The 18,172-nt window shown below is 58.4% G+C and overlaps 3 protein-coding genes across 8 annotated transcripts in view; 1 reads left to right on the forward strand and 2 right to left on the reverse strand.

The window, feature by feature from the left end:
- The window catches only part of Axin1 (axin 1), a 33,547-nt gene extending 20,537 nt beyond the window's left edge, over positions 1-13,010 (forward strand). For 2 of the 3 annotated variants that reach the window (XM_015491047.2, XM_048789497.1), the window contains 7 exons: positions 2,809-2,946; positions 5,720-6,243; positions 6,661-6,831; positions 8,461-8,703; positions 10,212-10,319; positions 11,593-11,760; positions 12,322-13,010. In XM_015491047.2, the coding sequence (XP_015346533.1) occupies positions 2,809-2,946; positions 5,720-6,243; positions 6,661-6,831; positions 8,461-8,703; positions 10,212-10,319; positions 11,593-11,760; positions 12,322-12,448 (1,479 nt within the window). In that variant the 3' untranslated portion in view covers positions 12,449-13,010. The remainder of the gene's footprint in view (positions 1-2,808; positions 2,947-5,719; positions 6,244-6,660; positions 6,832-8,460; positions 8,704-10,211; positions 10,320-11,592; positions 11,761-12,321) is intronic. The other variant, XM_015491048.2, reaches the window with a different exon arrangement.
- A 196-nt stretch (positions 13,011-13,206) lies between these two features.
- On the reverse strand, positions 13,207-16,348 carry Pdia2 (protein disulfide isomerase family A member 2). 4 transcript variants are annotated; one of them, XM_048789500.1, is made up of 11 exons: positions 15,973-16,348; positions 15,182-15,241; positions 14,980-15,113; positions 14,766-14,903; positions 14,583-14,699; positions 14,386-14,511; positions 14,120-14,317; positions 13,903-14,023; positions 13,649-13,830; positions 13,450-13,566; positions 13,207-13,335 (listed from the first exon to the last, which is right to left on the reverse strand). In XM_048789500.1, the coding sequence occupies exons 1-11, from the start codon at positions 16,346-16,348 to the stop codon at positions 13,291-13,293; spliced, it is 1,614 nt and encodes a 537-aa protein (XP_048645457.1). In that variant the 3' UTR covers positions 13,207-13,290. The 4 variants fall into 4 exon arrangements, with proteins under 4 accessions (XP_048645457.1, XP_048645456.1, XP_048645455.1 ...); XM_048789499.1 differs by having other exon boundaries at positions 13,903-13,921; positions 15,182-15,388; XM_048789498.1 differs by having other exon boundaries at positions 15,182-15,388.
- Arhgdig (Rho GDP dissociation inhibitor gamma) overlaps positions 16,330-18,172 on the reverse strand; it is a 3,284-nt gene continuing 1,441 nt past the window's right edge. The window contains exons 2-6 of the mRNA XM_048789506.1: positions 17,329-17,508; positions 17,163-17,246; positions 16,905-16,981; positions 16,761-16,824; positions 16,330-16,681 (exon numbers count right to left, since the gene is read on the reverse strand). Coding sequence (XP_048645463.1) covers positions 16,482-16,681; positions 16,761-16,824; positions 16,905-16,981; positions 17,163-17,246; positions 17,329-17,508 — 605 coding nt within the window. The 3' untranslated portion in view covers positions 16,330-16,481. The remainder of the gene's footprint in view (positions 16,682-16,760; positions 16,825-16,904; positions 16,982-17,162; positions 17,247-17,328; positions 17,509-18,172) is intronic.

Raw genomic sequence — 18,172 nt, forward strand, 5'->3', positions numbered from 1 at the left:
TGCATCTGCACATGTCCTCAGGTGCCTGCCACTCATGCGTCTGGAGCAGCCTGCGCCTCAGCAGAGCAGATAGCCTCTTCCCAGCCAGGCCTCCCTGCAGGATATGTGTTTCTCAGCTCCCGTGCATAGCAGGAGCACTGATGTGCTTAGTAGGTATCTACACTCAGACCAGGGCCCAAGTAGAGACCTGGAAGAGGAAAGGCGGCAAGAATAAGGGGGACATACCCTGTACTCAGGACTGGTGTGCCCCTGACCCCACCAGCACAGCAGCAGTCTAGGCATCAAGTCAGTGAAAGTAAATTACGGTTCCTGAGTCCACACCAGCGTGATGGGAGTGGGTACCTCACAACACCCCCTGTGCATGGGGAGGACCTCTCAAGCCAGTGCTGGAGCCTGGCCAGAGGGGCCCTGTGAACACAGGGGAGTGAGATCTGCCAGAAGTTGCAGTGCCAGTGCAAGGTGAGGGCCTTCTGCACAGCAGTCAACCTCTGATTTTCAGAAGCCAAGCATTCTGGACACTAGGGGAGACTAAGGCCAGGGAGGCTTCAGGCGTGTTAGAAGGAGGGAGGTCCTTGTGGCAGGAAATTTCAGCAAGACCAGGGTGTAGGGGACAGTGGGCAGCTGAGCCCTCTTAGATGCTCTCTCTGCCATTCGTGCCGCTTTGCTGAATCTTGACGATAAAAACTGTTTGATTGAGTGGGTGAGTTAAACATAAAATAGAGAGTGTTAAAAAAGCCTGAAGAGCACATTGGTGAGCTGGGTCCAGGCTTGAAGCACTCCTTCCAATGCAGCAGAGAAGGGCTAGAGGCTAGTTGCTGGGAGCCTGTTCTGGGTGGGGAACACAGATCCCAGGTTCCTGATAATCACAGGAACTCAGGAAGACAGAACTGAGGAGGCGTGGGCGTTGGTAGGCCCAGAACCCTGCCCTTTCCTCAACCCCACGGCCCTTGTGCTTGGGCCCTTTGCTGCAAGGTAGGGTGTGCTGCATCTTGCGGGAAGCAATGGTGTGAGGTTCCATCCATGAGCTCCTCCTTCAGGGACAGCTCTGGAGTAGATACCTCTCTCCTGTTGGGACCTGTCAGTCAGGGTGTGGCTGGCAACCGGTGGGGTCTGGTCCCCTAGACAGTACCAACTTGGAATGGGGTGTCACCATGTGCTGCCCAGGAGCCTATGCGCTCCCTTTCACTAGAGGAGCAATCTGCAGAGGCAGGGAGTTCAAGAATCTGGCTCGGGGCTTGCAGTAGGTGGGCCGACCAGGACCTGTGGCCTCCTGTTGGAACTGCAAACACCGTGTACCTGTCTGGGGGTCTGTTTTATTCAGAAAGTGCCTTGTTCTGAGCCCTGCATGTCATGTTTCTCAGCCTTTGCTTGGGTTTCTTTCTCCCCTGTACTGCTTGGTCTCTCCTCTGGTCTTGTAGGTGAGACATGGGTATGCACGTCAGGGCCGTGCAGTGTCTGCTGCTGGGAGGGCAGGGGGGAAAGCACAGGCGACGCAGCCCCCTGCCCACATCTTCCCCACTCGGCCTTGAGCCACCATGACTAGAGGCCAGATTCTGCATGACCTCAGAGGGGCAGCCATCTGCTGGCTGTCCTCAGGCCACCTCCCTTGTCCACCAGAGCCCCTCTCTGCTCCTAGCTTAGGAGGAGCTGGGTCTTTTCTAGCTTAGACCTTGGTGGCTTGAATTAGGTGTGGGTGTGAGTGGCGCTGGGAATGGAATCCAGGGCCTCACCCATGCTAGACGAGCACGTCACTGAGCTACATCCCCAGCCCTTTTTATTTTATTTTTGAGACAGGCTTTTGACAAGTTGTCCAGGCTGGCCTTGAACTTGCAGTCGTACTGCTCCATACTGGCTTGGAGTTTTAAATACGTTTTGTCACAGGGACATCACGGGGTGGGTAAGATTGGCCTGAGCCCTATGTGACAGGAGTGCCTTGGCAGGGTCAGGCTGCTGCGTCCACAGCTGTCCTGTGCTCAGAGGTGGCATTTCCTTGCTTTTGCTCAGTGCACTCCAGCTAGTGCAGATGGATCTGTGGAGCGTGCAGGTTGCTGGCCAGGCCAGCAGCTATACAGTCGTGCAGGCCTACTGATGATCTTGCAGCTATTTTAAGGTTCAAAATTATTTCAAGGTAAAGCCTCCCCAAAAGTTAAAAGCACTGTCACTATAAAACGTTTCAGATTTAACTTCTTTTAGAAAGGTAAAAGCATGTAACTATAAAATGTTTCAGATTTACCTTCTTTTAGAAAGGAAAATTTCTTGAATTACAGAGCTCTCCCTGTGCTCTGAGTTTTGTGCCTCCCATGCTTTAACAGACCCCTGAGTCCACACCGATCCATGCACACTTGGGTATGGCACTACGTCTGGCGGGCCTGTCATGGATCCCTGCCAGACAGAGGCCCTGAAGGTGCCCTGGCACCACATACCCACCTTGGGCCTGCTGGCAGTGATGCCACATGGGTTATCTTTAGCCTCTCGTCCTTGGTGGCCTTGTGCACTGAACCTTTGCATGCTCCCCTGGTGTCATGCCCTCAGTGCTTTCATGAGCACAGGCTGCAGGTGCTCGGCACAGGGCGCAGTACTGGGTTCAGAGTGCTACAGCCTGCACATTCAGCCTCCAAGTCTGTCATCCCTAGAGTCCCTACCTCTGGGCTGAGTGTAGACAAGGGCAGGGGCAATGGGAAAGTGTGCTGGAGTAAGAGGGAAGAGCACCTGCTGTAGACAGAAACTGTCCTCAGCACACATGCTGCTGACCACAGAGGCGGAGGCCTCTGTGTGGGGTATGCTGCCTATGCCCATGTCTTCCTGCAGCGTACCTACCGAATGCCAAAGGAGATCCGTGTGGAGCCACACAAGTTTGCTGAGGAACTTATCCACCGCCTGGAGGCTGTCCAGCGCACGCGGGAGGCTGAGGAGAAGCTGGAGGAGCGGCTGAAGCGTGTGCGGATGGTGAGTGGTCTGTGCTCAGAGCTGCATCTGCACTGCCGTGTGTTCCCCCACTTGGATCCTTGAGGTCAGCCCAGCCCCTGCTCCTCCTGGCACCGTGCTCCTCTGACCCTCTTGTCTGGCACTCTGCACCCTAGCAGCACCTTCTCACTCTCACAGGCCTAGGGGGCCATGTGGCCCTGTACTGGGAGGAGACCCTCAGGCTCCCAGCACCTGACAGACCGACCAGGTGGTGGGCCATGCAGCCCTTTGTGCTCTGCCCCATTGGTGGCCTGGACCACCTGAGGCAGATAGCCAGTGCTGCAGGCTCTTCATCCTGGCCTTCCCCTTCCTGTCAAGACCACCACATGGGACTCACACCCTGGGCTTCTCTGTGCCACTCATAGAAAGGCCTCCTCTGCTCTCCTTGCAGTGTTTGGTGACCATAAATACTTTGAAAATGCAGGCATTCCTATTTATATGAGTTTCCATACCTGAAGTTCAAACTATGATGTCTCTCTAAGGAATTATTTCTCCACCACTCCCTTGATGTCCTTATTTAACCCGTGGGCTCAGCCCCCTAGGCCCTAACACCCCCAGCAGGCCTGCCTTCTCATTTGGCTCACTCACATTGCCCAGGGGAGCACACAGAAGAGCCAGCAGTGCTGGTCTGGGGACAAGTGATTGGGCAGATGCTCCTCATGTAGTGTAGTAGGGAACAGGCCTGGTTCCCTTGCCACTGAGACCAGCAGCAGTCGCCTTTCCCCCCACCCCCACCCCGGGCAGCAGAGCATGAGTGTGAGAAGGTGCTGGTGGGGACTTCCCATATGCTAGTTAGCTCACCCTCTCCACATCCCTGGGGATGACTCAGTGGTTCCCCAAAGTTCAGGAATCTGCCTGAGGCCACCTGCCAGCAGCGGTGTACAGGCCTCACTGCCAGGAGGTTCTGGCAGATAAGAGTGAGATGCTGTCAGGTGAGCTGCTATTCACAGGAGCAGCTCTCTTGTCTGGACGCTCTGTGATGTGGCCCAGGAGCCATGTCGCAGCTGGCATCTGGTGGCACTGATGGTGCTAAGTGTGCACACACTGGGCCAGCCCTCTGGGAGTGCCAGTGGAAGCCTCATTGGGTAGTTGAAGAGGAATGCACATAGCCTTGTCCCCAAACCCAAATATTTGGAGCAGCCTTAGCATGCAATCGGAGCTTCCAGTGCTGAGCCCTGGGTTTCTGTTGTGACCTTGTCAGTGTTTCAGTGTACATAGCAGTATCTCAGACTTCATCCTCTGCTATGAGAACGGCCCTGGGAACATCACAGCTAGCTCTAGAAATGTGCTCAGGGAAGACCGGGAGAGTGCCACACTGAGCTCACACAGTGGGGCTGCTCAGCTACCTCAGCCCTGCCCACCCCCAACTGGCCAGGTGGGGTGGCTCTGCCCTGGGCAGGATGACAGCGTGTACCAGCTCAGCAGGGCCTGGCTGGCTGCCCCACGGGAGCAGAACTACCTTCTCTGACTCAGAAAGAAGCATGTGTCTCCCTGATACCAACTAGGGGTGGGGGGTTCTGTAGGTAGATTCTTCCAGCTCAGGCTCCCCTCAAGCCGTCACTGCCATGGGCTGCCTCCACTTCTGGGCATGGTACCTCTGCCAAGCAGTCCACAGTGATCCCAGTCTGCCCCATGCACTGTTCTCATTATGATGTAGATGGTAGTCCTATTTATGAAGGAATAGTCTCATATCTTTAAAATGTATTTATAACCATATTATTAAAATAAATTATTATCATTATAAAATTTTGAAAATAAAAACACCAAGAAGATAGTGAAACCATTAGCTGCAGTTAAATTAATCTAGTGTTCCAAATCCAACCAGGGTGGTGGGTGTGGCCCAGAGGTCAAGCTCTTGCCAGCATGCTTGAGGACTTGGGTCTAGTCCCCAGCACCCACGATGAATAGACCCCAAGTTGGATCCTGCAGATGCAGAACCATTAGGACGACCTGACTGTCCTCAGGCATCTGGCCTTCCCCTCTCTCCTGCTGCCTTAGGAATAGTGGCATTGCCAGTCCAGAGATACCCTTAGCTAAGAGCTGTCCCCCAGAGTTCCCAAGCCCCATAGGCAGGCAGCATCCACTAGCTACCCTCTGTCCTACAGGTCCCACAGGTGCCAATCGACCAGCCTCCCTGCATGTGCCTCAGCAGCTCTGGTACACAGGTCCTAATTGCTTCGATGCTTTTGCATTTGTGAGGAATTTGGTGTTCAGTATCTTGAAATGTGTTTGTATTAAAGTGGGTTGTAAGTGGGTGCAGTGGCCACGCCTGTGGTCCCAGCTGCAGGTTGTAAGTGGGTGCACTCCTGTGGTCCCAGCTGCAGGTTGTAAGTGGGTATAGTGGTGCGTGTCTGTGGTCCCAGCTGCTCAGGAGCTGTCGTAGGACATATGTATGGCAGTAAAATTAAGGAATGGAAAAAAACAATCAAAAGAAAAAAAATACTTTATTGAGAAACATAGGAAAACTAAGTCCAGGAAGAGTTTTGTCAGTGGCTCCCCTCAGTGCTTATCCTCTTGCCACTGCCCTCAGCCTGCAGAATGGAGTCAGCAGGGTCCAAGGAGGCTCCAGGGCCCTTGAAGGCTTGAGCACATGGTGTCCTGGAATTGGACATCTCTTCCTGGCCTGACCACATCCTGAGGGGGGACAGTGTCTCTTGACCTCTGAATCACACTTGCCAGTCCTTGCTCTCATTTGGCGCTCCCATGTGAGGTTTCTGGGTACAACTGGTGCTGAAGGTGCTGCCTGTCCCCACAGGAGGAAGAAGGTGAGGATGGAGACCTCCCCTCTGGGCCCCCGGGGCTGAATCACAAGCTGCCTCCTGCCCCAGCCTGGCACCACTTCCCACCCCGCTATGTGGATGTGGGCTGTGGCGGGCTGCGGGATGCCCATGAGGAGAACCCCGAAAGCATCCTGGACGAGCATGTGCAGCGGGTCATGAGGACACCTGGCTGCCAGTCCCCTGGGCCTGGCCACCGCTCCCCCGACAGTGGGCACATGGCAAAGATGGTGACATTGGGAGGTGCAGCCTTGGGCCATGGGAAGCACATGCCCAGGTCCGGGATGAAGCTGGATGTGGCTGGCCTGCACCACCACAGGCACGTTCATCACCACCTGCACCACGGCACATCCAGGCCCAAGGAGCAGCTGGAGGCCGAGGCTTCTCGCAGAGCCCAGAGCAGCTTCACATGGGGCCCAGAGCCTCACGGTCATGCAACAAAGTCCCGTGGCTGCTCAGAGAATACAGGCACTATCCCCAACACTTGTGACCTGGCCTGTGGGTGAGTTCTGCACCACTGGCTGCTTTGGGAATGGCGGGGTCCTTGTCCTGTGCATGATGGTGAGTGGCCAGCAGTAGGGCCAGGGTGCCAGGCTATCCCTGTGGAGGCCCGAGCTTCCCTAGAAAGTCATAGGAAACCTGGGCAGGATCCAGGTGGGGTCCAGGCACAGGGTCAGGGTCTGGGTAAGGAGGGTCTGCTTGGCCCTGAGATAGGAGGTGGAGGTCAGGGCTGCAGTCCACCTTGTTTCTCCTGGTGGGTTGTGGGTGACCAGTATAGCTTCCCGTGGTGTGCTCAGGCAGCAGCAGACTGTTGTAGAGGTAGCCACCTTGCAGTGGGCACAGTGCCCTTCTGTGGAGTGTCAGGGGCTCAGAAGGCCATGGAGAAGGTCAGGGCAACCCCCAGGTCTTGCTCTCACAGGGGAAAGGCAGGCGCACCTTCCAAAAGGAGCTCCAAGAAGGTGGACCCTGGGAAGGGTGGCAGCACCGAGGTGCCGGGTCCTGCCGAGGACGCGGAGAAGAACCAGAAGATCATGCAGTGGATCATCGAGGGGGAGAAGGAGATCAGCAGGCACAGGAAGGCTGGCCATGGGTGAGTGCCCACAGCACCGGCCCCCTCCCCAGAGCTAGCCAGCAACCTCTTCCAGGGAACGGGAGCCCTCCTGCTCTGTGGAGGTTATTCCTGGCTTTGGGCCATGAGCCCTCCCCCCGAGGGGGCCAGCTCAGGACAGGAAAGCCAGCAGCCGTGGGAGATGCCATCTGCTCTCACTTGCTTGTTCCCAGCCTTGAGGACAGAGGCTGCTCTAAGGTGGTGTGGAGTGAGGGCCCCAGGGCCAGCGCCACATGTTGTGGACCTCAGTATCAGCTCACTCCCCTGTCTCATCCCATGTCCCTTGTGTGTCCAATGCCACAGAGAGGTGTCAGCCCACACCTGGCCAGCACAGACCACCCTCTTGAGGACTTGGAGAGAGTAATGGGAGCCCTATCTGCCAGTGGGGCTTGGGATTGTCAGGGGAGGCAACTGTCCACTCCCTTTATTTGTTTGGGGCCACAGAGCCTGTCCCCAGGGTTTCAGGGAGCCCTGCCCAGCTCAGGCTAGGGTGTGGGTGGGCTTCTGGTTTCCCTCCAATGGTTTTTACAAAGGATGGTGGGCTGTGTCCCAAACATTTCCTCAAGAAAGGCAGTTTCTGTGGTTGAAGAGATAGTGTGCATGGATAGCCCTTGGGGTAGGGGGCTACCTTCAGTGTGGGCTGCTCCTGGTGAGTGCCATGGAGGCAAGTGAGCTAGGGCTGGGTGCCCTGGCCCTGTCTTGAGGTGCCCCTGCCTGAGGGGATAGCCCTCTCTGATGTCTCCCCCATGGCCCAGAGACTTCTGTGTCTCTGCTGACTGTTCAAGGGGTTCATTGGTGGGGTGTTGTGGATGGAGAACACATTCTCAGGGCACAGTGAAGGGAAGGCTGTAATTATTAAGTGGGAAAATCAGGGAAAACTACATGTGTACCTTCAGGCCAGCTATGTTATGTGCTTTTAGTGGGTAAGGGGATGTGTATGTACTGAGAGTGGCTATTTATAAATTAGGGTATTGTGAATTATTTAGTTTTTCTTTTAATTTCCTGTATATTCCAGGTTTTCCACCATGGACATTTCTTTTTTTTTTTTTTTTTTTGGTGGTGGTGGTGCTAAGGGTTGAACCCAAGGCCTTACGTGTGCTAAGCAAGTGCTCTACCACTGAGCTATATGTGCCCAGTCCTGAAAACTTATTTTTATTTTTACTCTTTAAATTTTTAGTACTGGGCATTAAATCCAGGGGTTTAACCACTGGGCTATATCCCCCAACCCTTTTTTAATTTTTTTTTTTTTTTTTTGAGACAGGGTCTCTGTATGTTGCTTAGGGCCTTGCTAATTTGGTGAGACTGGACTCAAACTTGCCATCCTCTTGCCTCTGTCTCCTGAGCAGCTGGAATTTCAGGCATGCACCATAAATAATTTCTTTTTAATTAACAATAGTATGTATAGTATATGGTGTATGGTTTTAAAGAGTTTGCATATATTGTATATGGTTCACATCTCAGTAAAGCTGCTAAAAATGAAGTTGAAAAACCCACGAGACAGAAATGTACCTACTGAGTGCTAGGAGCTCACCAGCCCCTGAAGCCGGCTTCAGGCCTCAGCTGCTCCCGCCCAGTGCACTGGGACTGCCATGCTTGTCCTTGCTCCCCAAGGTCTTCGGGAGCGAGGAAGCAGCAGGTTCACGAGAGCTCCAGGCCCTTGTCCGTCGAGCGCCCTGGGGCTGTGCACCCCTGGGTGAGTGCCCAGCTCCGAAATGCTGTCCAGCCCTCACATCTCTTCATTCAAGACCCCACGATGCCTCCCAACCCGGCCCCCAACCCCTTGACCCAGCTGGAGGAGGCCCGCAGGCGTCTGGAAGAGGAGGAGAGAGCCAGCAAGCTGCCCTCCAAGCAGAGGTGGGTGCAGGCACTGGATCAGACAGCCTGCTGCCCCTCTGCTGAGGCTGCAGGTGGCCCTGCTGTGGGTCTAGGTGGGATACTGAATGTCGCCACTGCCGCTTGGGGAGGAGAGCCAGCGTGTTCTCTGGCACCTGTTCTGGTGGAGGCCACAGATCCCCAACTCAGCAGGGACAGGTGACCGTCAGCTGCTGGGTAATCTGGGCTCTGTGGTGGGCAGGACTGCAGCCAGCACTGAGGCCCAAGCGCCACACCTGCTGCCTGCCCCTTGAGGCAGCATTTCCTCTCTAGGGCAGCAGCATTTTCTCTCCAGGCGAGAATACGCTTCTGACCCTTTGGCTGGAATTCCCAGTGGGTCAGGTCTCTGTGATACGTAGAGATGTGTCCCTCACCAGGTCCTGGGCCATGGTCACAGAGGCCTCTGTTTCCCTCAGAAGTTACTGGCCCTTCACTGAGCATCTTGGATCCTCCCAGCTGTGGGGCTGCCCTATTCTGGGCTGCCTAGAGGATAAGGCTGGGTTCAGCAGGCTTCCAGCCCATCTGCTACACTGGTGTCAGGTGACACTGCCCTGCCACTGACGGGCTCCAAAGACCTGTAACAGGCTCTGAGCCTGCACCCACTTGAGAGCCAGGGTGACAGTCACCTGAACCGAAGGGGCAGCCAGCCACATTGCTGTTAGCCTTCTTCACTCCTCCTCTGTGTAGGGACGTTCCCTCTTGGTGCTGAGATCCTATGCATGTCTGGCTGGAGCCTGCCCCAGTCTGGGTGGGGTACTCTGGGAAGACACCTGCTGTGGTGTTCTCCTGGCCTGGGACATCAGCTGATCTGCAGGAGCTGCCTCTGCTGTGCATTTTGGGGTGCAGTTCCCATGCCATGGTTCCATCTGGTGGCTCCAGCAACTCCAGGTGTAGGGATAACCCTGGAATTGCTGGGTTTATCTGTCTGTCCAGGGGATGGGCTTTTTGCAAGCAGCTAGATATACGGAACAAAGCAGAGAAGGACGTGGCCTTGGGCCTTGCGGGCCCTGCCCAGGCTGGTCAGGGTGGAAATCGTTCTCAGGGCAGTTCAGCAGCCTATTCAGACATGGGGCCCTGCAGAAGGGCACTGTGACCCCAGGACAGGTCTCCCTCATAGGACCATGGATCCCCAGGGGCTCCAGATTGCCGAGTAGGGCCCCTGCGCTTCAGGGGAGGCTGCAGGTGGGCTCTGCAGCACAGAGGGTCGTCCCTAAGGATGAAGCATAGCTTTAACTCCCTGATCAGTGCTCCCAAGTCATGTCTCAACTCAGAACTCAGAAACCTGGGGCTGGCACCCCTGGGTGAGTGCCCAGCTCTACAATGCTGTCCAGCCCTCGCATCTCTTCAAACGTGGTGCTCCAGACCCAACAGTCAGGCGCCCTGGTATGGCGTCCCCTCCACCTCCCACAAGCACATTCCCCCTCCCCTTGCCCTTCTGTCTGGCAGTGCTGGCCGTGGTCCCCTCCCCAGTGACGCGGGTTGTTCTCTAGGTATGTGCAGGCGGTTATGCAGCGGGGACGCACCTGCGTCAGGCCAGCGTGCACACCTGTGCTGAGCGTGGTGCCAGCCGTGTCGGACTTGGAGCTCTCCGAGACAGAGTACGTGTGCCTGGAGGGTCCTCCACTGCCACCTACCCCAGCCAGTCTGGCACACCCCCGCCAGGTCAAGCAGCTGTTCTGGGCATGAGTCCAGGCACCATGTCTGAGGCAGTTCTGGAGAAGGGGGCACCAGCTCCCACCTTTCCTCCCATCCCTGTCTAGGAAGTCACTGCTACCCTGTGGAGACAGGCCGGAAGGCCAGGGTGCGTCTGGGCCTGTGGCCTGTCCATACAAGCACTACCTCCTACTTTGGGCTTGCCTGTGCCCAGGCTAGGGTGTGTGGGGTCGCAGCCATGTCCCTTGAAATGGTACCAGGGGCTTTAGACAGGGCTCACTTGGTGTGGTTCATGGACAGTGTGACTGGCCAGAGCCAGGAATGAGGACCTGCCCTGCTGCACATGGACATGGCTGACCTCTCCCTTCCTGGTTCCTGCTCCAGGCAGGCATAGGGGGCTCACCCCAAAGAGGGGCATAAGGATGGGATCTACTGTGTAAACAAGGGACTGCAGAGCCCCCGCTCCAGAGCACTCCTCACCTGCTCCTTCTGTCCCTGGAGAAGCATGTCCATTGGGGTGGCACTTCTCTAATGGCTTCCGTGAGCTCTGAGAGTTCAGTACTGAGGGAAGGTCTAGAAACGCAGGTGCCTGGGAGCTTGGTGTGCAAAAGAGTTACACTGCCAAGGTGGCCCGTTCACCTGGGGGCAGGGAGACAAGTGCCCATTGTTGCCTTCCTGCCATGAGATTGGCTCTGGAAGCTTCTGGTGTGCCCAGCTCAGGGACCCAAGGCCAGGCCCTGTTGTGCCTGGGCAGCTTCTGGGAGCACAGGGTCGTGACCTGCCTTCCCAGATCTTGCAGCTGTGTGGCACCTGCCAAGAAAAGGGCCCACCTCCTTCTGGGCAGGATGTTGTATTGGCCTCATCGGCCCTGGAGGTTTGGCCAGCTATAGCCAGTGGGGACTTTTGCTTTGAGGTCTGATTGCCCTGTTCAAGAGCTTCAGAACTTAGGTATTAGTCGGGTACTAGCAGGTGGCCACCTGGTTGTGGGGACAGCAAGTGCTCTGCCTGGCTACAGCAAGAAGCCACGTGCCTACTTCATGTGGCGGGTGGGCACTACCTCCCACCAGGCAGCAGGACCTGTCCTGGTAGGCCAGTGAGGACTGGCCAGGGTGACTTCCATGTGGGCAGGGTCTTTGCAGGTGTGGAGCTGCTGAGCAAGGGCCCCAGCTCCCCTGAGCAGGCACCAGCAGTCCCAGTAGCTGCTACTCTCTCCTGTAGGACGAGGGCACAGCGGAGGGCGGGCAGTGGAAGTGCCCAGCCCTGCGACAGCATCGTTGTGGCCTACTACTTTTGCGGGGAGCCCATTCCCTACCGGACCCTGGTGCGGGGCCGCACAGTCACCCTGGGCCAGTTCAAGGACTTGCTGACCAAGAAGGGCAGCTACAGGTAAGAAGAGGACCTGGGGCCTTAGTGAGGTGCCACTGTGCAGGAAGAGCTGCTTTCCCACCTCCTCCTGCCCTCGTCTGCACCCTCAGCCTACTGCTCCCAGTCCTGGGTGTTGCCTGCTGCCCCACACTGGGCGGGTGGGGGAGTGGGTAGCATCAGGCCTGTGTCTAAAGGTGGGGGAACAGGCCCAAACAGGTCGGTGTATGTGCTGGGCTGACCTGGGCTCCAGCCTCACAATTCAGCTCCTCCCTGCTGAGGCCTCTGGATTCCTGAGAAGGGCAGAGGGTGGAGAGGGCCCTGAAAGCCAACCTCAGAGTCTGGTGGAGGCTGCCAGGTCAGTCTCTGTCACCGAGTGGCTACGGGAGGAGCCCAGCTCTCCACGCCCACCTGCTCCTCATCACAGCACCTGGGCCAGGCCACGGCTCCCAAGGGCTATGGACACTTCCCAGCAGGCAGGGAGCTGGCAGCACCACAGTGGTCACTGCACCATATGGCCACAGGTGGACGCAACTTGTGGGCTCTAGGAGAAACCCCTCTCACTGGCTGCGGCCCCATCCCCAGGTACTACTTCAAAAAGGTGAGCGACGAGTTCGACTGCGGGGTGGTGTTTGAGGAGGTTCGAGAGGACGCGGCTGTCCTGCCCATCTTTGAGGAGAAGATCATCGGCAAGGTGGAGAAGGTAGACTGACATGAGGCCAGCACAGCACAGCTTCGGAGCCTGGGGTCGCAGGGAGTGCCCAGCAGTGCCCTTGGTACCTCAGAGCAGTCCCAAGGCTGGTCTGTCCTGCCCAGGAGAGGGAGGCCCACCACAGCAATAGCAGAGTCCCCGAGCCAGGCTACCTGCCTGGAGCTGCAGGAGACCCCAGCAGCCCCTGCTGCCCACCTCGCAAACCCGCAGGCCTCACTGGTCCCAAACGCCAGTGTCACTGCTCCCCCTGGACTTGCCCCAGCACCCGGTCAGGCCCAGGCTGGGTGCAGGGGCCCCTGCAGATTGTACTTGTCACTGAGTGCCTTCAACATGCCCTCTCTCGCCTGTCACTGTGTGAATCCCGCAATGAGCACCTTGGGGCCTGTCTCTGGCTGCCAGCTCAGCGGGTGGGGACCCTCCTTTCTAAGGGCCCATGTAAATATGTACATTTCTCAGGCCAGGGCCAGCAGGGGGCTGACCCAGCTGTTTTCCATGCAATGACTTGTACAATGATCTTTTCAAGGTACTTGGATAGTAATGAAATAAAAGTTTTTGGAGCTGCCTTGTCTGTGGAGTGACTGACTACAGCTGATGGGCCCAGCTGAGCCCTGCCATCCTCAGACCCATCAGTGAAGGTCATGGTGGAGGGGGGCACTGCAGGCAATGGCTGCAGAAAGGCCTCACACGGTGCAGCGGGCCCAGGAGGCTGAGGCTGGCCACGGCCGTGCTGCCAGCCTTGCCAGGAACCACACACTCAGTCCAGGAGCAAAGCTCTTTATTCACGGAGCACAGCTTCTCCAGCCAGGATCACCTGCCACTTGCAGTTGGCAGTGATGTGGTGGCTACAGCTCCTCCCGGGGCCCCACACTGGAATTGGCTAGTGGCTCCTAGAAAGGGTCACAGAGGCCCAGCTCAGCTCTGCCCTTGGCCCACCCCGAGTCCTGCCAGCCCCGCCTGGAGGTGACCTGCCCAGGGCTTAGAACCCTGGATGGGGTGCATACCTGGAAGGGGGCTGTGGGTGCCTCTGCTGGCAGCTCACCCCCACTGTCCAGGAACTTGGAAAAGCTCTCCAGGTCCCTGTTGCCCTTGTATTCCATCATCTGGGGAGGAGTGGGAAGCTAAAGGCACTTCCTGCTACAGCCCACCAGCGTCAGCCTGGAGCCAGGCCTGGCTGCCCCAGCCCCAGCCCTAGCTCCTCACCTTCCGATCCCGCCCTGCAGGGAAGTACAGGAGCCTGGGGAAGCCAGACACAGTGAAGGCCTCCAGCTCATTAGCCGTAGCGTCCAGCTCAGCAATGATGATGTCTTCGTGGTCCCTGTACTTCTCAGCTAGTGCCTCCCAGGCCGGGGCCATCTCCTTACAGTGGCTGCACCATGGGGCATCTGTGAGGTGTCATACTTGGTTAGCTGGGTCCCCGCATACCCACCCACCCACCCACCAGCCTCAGTACTCACAGAACTTGACAAAGACATTCTTGGTTTCGTCGAAAGCCACCTGCTCAAAATTCTTGCCCACAAGGGTCTTGACGGGCCGCTGGTCCCAGTCAGGGGGGACCTCTTGGCTTAGCAGGTAGGGCTGTGGGCCACGCCAGGAGCTCTGGTGTTGTGTGGGGAAGGACCCCAGGAGTGGTTGTGCCCTCCCTGCCCCACCCTGTGGCGCTAGCCAGCTCACCTTGAGTTTCCCACTGAAGACCATCTGGCAGAAGGCTGCCACGGAGGCTGAGGTGATAGGCCCCCCGCCAGGGGGTGCATACTTCTTAGTGGTCTCAATGTTAACCAAGCGCAGGGTGGGGGCCTCCTCAGCCTTGAGACCAAAGTACTGCAGTACGTGGTCATTGCTGGCATCCACGTCCACCACCACAAACAGCACCTGCCAGCAGAGAGTCCATGCTGGGCATCTTGCCACCATGTCACCCCTTCCTCCTGCTCCCCCAGTACCTGCCCCCTGAGTGGGGGAGCCGCCTCCCGGAAGCCCTCCAGGAGCTCCCTATGTGAAGCCAGCGTCTGGTTGACAAACAGCAGCAGATGGTTGAGGATCCTGGCGCCGAAGATCCTCCGGGAGGTCTGTGGAATGGTTTCCTGTGACTCCCAGGGCCCATCCAGCCAGCTCTGCACCCCCAGGCAGCTGAGCTCACCTGGTGGCTGAACTCCGTCACCAGGAGCATGCTGTGTGTGATGAGGAAGCGGGACAGGTCCCCCAGGTCCAGACCCAGCTCCTCATCCACTGGGAAGTCGGCCCGTCCTTCATCAAACTAGACACCAGGAGGGTCAGCTAGGGCCATAGCCCTAGCCCTGACCCCTGCCTCAGCGCACCTCACCTTCTTGAAGAGGACCACGGTGTCCTTGGTGAGGCCAAACTTCTGAAACAGCTTTGGCTGGTCAGTGAAGCCAAATGTCATGTCCAGGGCATCGCGGGCCAGGGCCAGGAAGGTGGCCACATCCTCATCCTCCAAGTCCTACAGGCCCAGCTCTTGTGAGGCTGGCAGGTACCACTACTGCTGCCCCCGTGGCCTGGCCCCCAGCCCAGCCTACCTGGAAGAAGCCGATGACAACCACGTCCCCGGCATCCATCAGTGCCTGTGCACCCTCTTCATCCTCCAGCCGGGTGGCACTGGACCCCACCCGCCGCTTTAGCCACTCAACGATGCCCTTGGCCTCCCTGGGGCCTGTGGAGTGTGCCCTCAGTCTAGGCAGGCCCCAGCCCACCCCACCCCAGGCTGTGTCTACCCCACACCTGTGTACTCCTCGGGGTGCGTCCGATTCCCATCACGGAAGAACTTGAGCGTGGGGTACCCTGTCACACCAAACTCCTCCGTCAGTTCCCGCTCCGCAGGCCCATCCACCTTGGCTAGCGTGGCTGTGACCGACTCAGCTGCTAGCAAGGCAGCCGCCTTGCTGTACTCAGGGGCCAGCGCCTTGCAGTGCCCACACCACGGGGCGACTGGGGGATGAGGCCATGAGTGCCAGGCCTGCACAGCCACAACCCCTCCCCGCAGATCCCGAGGGAGCAGGGGTGTGCTGTGCACACTCTCCTTAGGCCCCACACAAGCCTGGGCCATGGCCGGGCTGAGATCAGGAGTCAGATTCTCCAGGCCCCCAAGTTTGAGGCACAAGGGACAACAAGGTGTGGCTGGGGTTCCTGGGACACACATGGCTGCCTCCTGAGGCTGCCGCGAGGACGGATTTGACATTTATTTACTAGGGTGTCCACAGACCCAGATCCCCATGCTTCTGTAGAGAGCCTGCAGAAAGACCCTCCACCAGCAGCTTGGAGAAGTGGCCATGGGGCAGGACGTCAGCCTGAGGGCACAGATGGCCAAACAGGGTGTTCTCATGTCCCCTGGGCCTCCCCGCATAACCACCACCCCTCCACACTCCATCCCAGAGCTCCCTGCCCTAGGGTGCTCCTAGGAAGCCTGGAGTGCTGGGCACAGTGCCTCTGGGAAGATCCCCCAGTCCACAGGGCTGGGGCTGGAGACCCTGGGTAGTCCCTGTGGCCCCCCACACACTGGCCCAAACACTCACAGAACTCCACCAGCAGGGCTGGGTACTCCTGCAGGGCCAGACCCAGGGTGCGGTGGTTCAACACCAAGACCCCATCCTCCTTGGGGACCTCCTCCCCAGGGGTATCCTCCAGGAGATCCTCTGAGGGTCTCTCAGGTCCCTGTCCCTGTCCCTGTAGGCCTGAGGCCCCCAGCAGGAACAGCAGCAGCACAGGCAGAAGCTGGCCGTCCATGGCAGTGCCGGGCCCCGGAGGTTGGGGTAGATAAGGGGACTGGGGACCAAGCAGCAATCGACACGTAGCACCTGGGCCCTTTCTCAGGGACGATAAAGCTTGAGAGCACCCCCTTGAGGGAGGGGGAGGCATAAAGAGGCCACACGGCGGGCAGCGAGACGACATTTAATGGGGCACAGCGCCAGGCGGGATGCAGGACGGAGAGAGGGCAGGGTCTGGTCACTGACCAGGGGCCAGGGAAAGCTTGGGGTCCCTTGCAGCAGTGGACAGAGGTGGGAACAAGGGCCAGAGCCAGGATTCAGCCCTTCCAGTCCTGGCAGACACGGAGGCCCCACTCCCAGGACAGGTGGGCTGTCTTGTCGTCGTCTGTGAAAAGGGACCTGACAACGTAGGGTCCCCGCACCAGTGCGCCCCTCGGAGCCTCCTCCACTGGAGTCACGAACTCGTACTCCTGAGCCCTGGGGCCATAACTGCCTACCATGTAGACAGCCCTGTCCACTGAGAGAGGGACAGGGTGTCAGGGCTGCCCTCCACCTGCCCCACCTCACCCCCACCCGGCCCTCCACACTGCCCTCACCGCGCAGGCCCCTGCGGAAGGTGTGGTGCACACATTTGAGGCCACTGACGATGTCCTTGTTGACCTGTGGGACAGACGGCGTTAAAGGTTCCTCTGGGGCCAGGGCACTGGCCGGCCGGTGCCCCCCACCGCAGCTGCCCTCACCTTGAAGGTAACCTTCACCTGGTAATCAACACCCTCCTTCAGGATGAACGCCTGGCTTTTCAGCGCAGCCAGGTCCCCTGGGAGGGAAATGGCAGGTAAGCTCTAACTCCAGGGCAGGCTCATCCTGCCTCAGGAGCCCCACGTGGGGTGTGGTGCCCTCAGGGTTTCAGGATGGGCCCAGGGACTTGGGATGGGGAACAAGGGTCCTAAGAGGTCTCTGCTCCAGAGACAAATGGTGGTGGTCTGCAGAGGCATTACCTGTGAGGTCCATGGTGATGGGCCCTGGAGCTTGCTCCGAAATCAGCGTCAGCCTGGTCACCTGCACGTTAGGCAGGCTGGGATCTGAGGAGGAGCAATGTCCATAGCATGCCCTGCTGCTCCCCACCCAGGCACAGCCCTCTAGGCCCAGGTTCCAAGCCCATACCCACTACAGGTGGCAGAGTTCCCAGCAGTGCTCTCTTGTACTGGGTGAGGCTCTCGTCCTCAGGGTCCAGCTGCCGGATCTCCAGGGCGCTCTTCTTCCCAGGTGCCTGGTACTCTGGCACAGCATCGTCCAGTGCCTCCTCCAGTGGTGTTGGCCCCCCCTCCTTGTCAGCCAGGAGAACTGGGAGTTGGAGAAGGCATATGAGGTGCTGCCCCCAGCTGACCCTGGCACTGGAGCACCCTGCTGGAGCACCCCCACCTGGCCAGCTGTGCCTCCCACTGCCCAAAGGACTAGGAAGGAGGCAGGTGGTGGAGCTCAGAGGGAGGGTGAACCAGGGAGAGCAGTGAGGGCTCCCAGGGCACAGGCAGCATCCCACCTGCCTCTCCCACAAGAGCCCTGGTGGCTGGAGGAGGCTCCCAAGGCACCTGGCCAAGGGGCATCCTTGGGGCGCCAATTTGCTTCTGGCCAGATGTCCATCCAGGGGCCCTCCCTGACTCCGAGGCCAAACGTGGAGGAATGATGACCCCAAGTGGGGAACCACGGGGCTGGGACTACTGCTAGAGTGGTGGCCCCGGGGCCCTCCAGTGGGTGCCTACCTCTGGGCCCTTCCCATAATGCTCTAGCCCCCACCCATGGAGCCTCCAGACTAGGGTTCTCTGGAGCCCGAGCCCCACCTAGGGGAGAGACCCGTGCCTCCCTGACTTCACACGCGCGCGACCCTGGGCTTCCTTCCCCTTGCTGGTCGCTGGGAATCAAGCCCCCACCCCCGCTGGAGTCAGGCCGGGGCAACGCCAGGAGGTCCCCACGCGCCCCCAAAGTTGCCGCCAGGAAGGCCCACCGCCCA

Source organism: Marmota marmota, unplaced genomic scaffold (assembly GCF_001458135.2).
Source record: "Marmota marmota marmota unplaced genomic scaffold, marMar, whole genome shotgun sequence".
Lineage (NCBI taxonomy): Eukaryota > Metazoa > Chordata > Mammalia > Rodentia > Sciuridae > Marmota > Marmota marmota.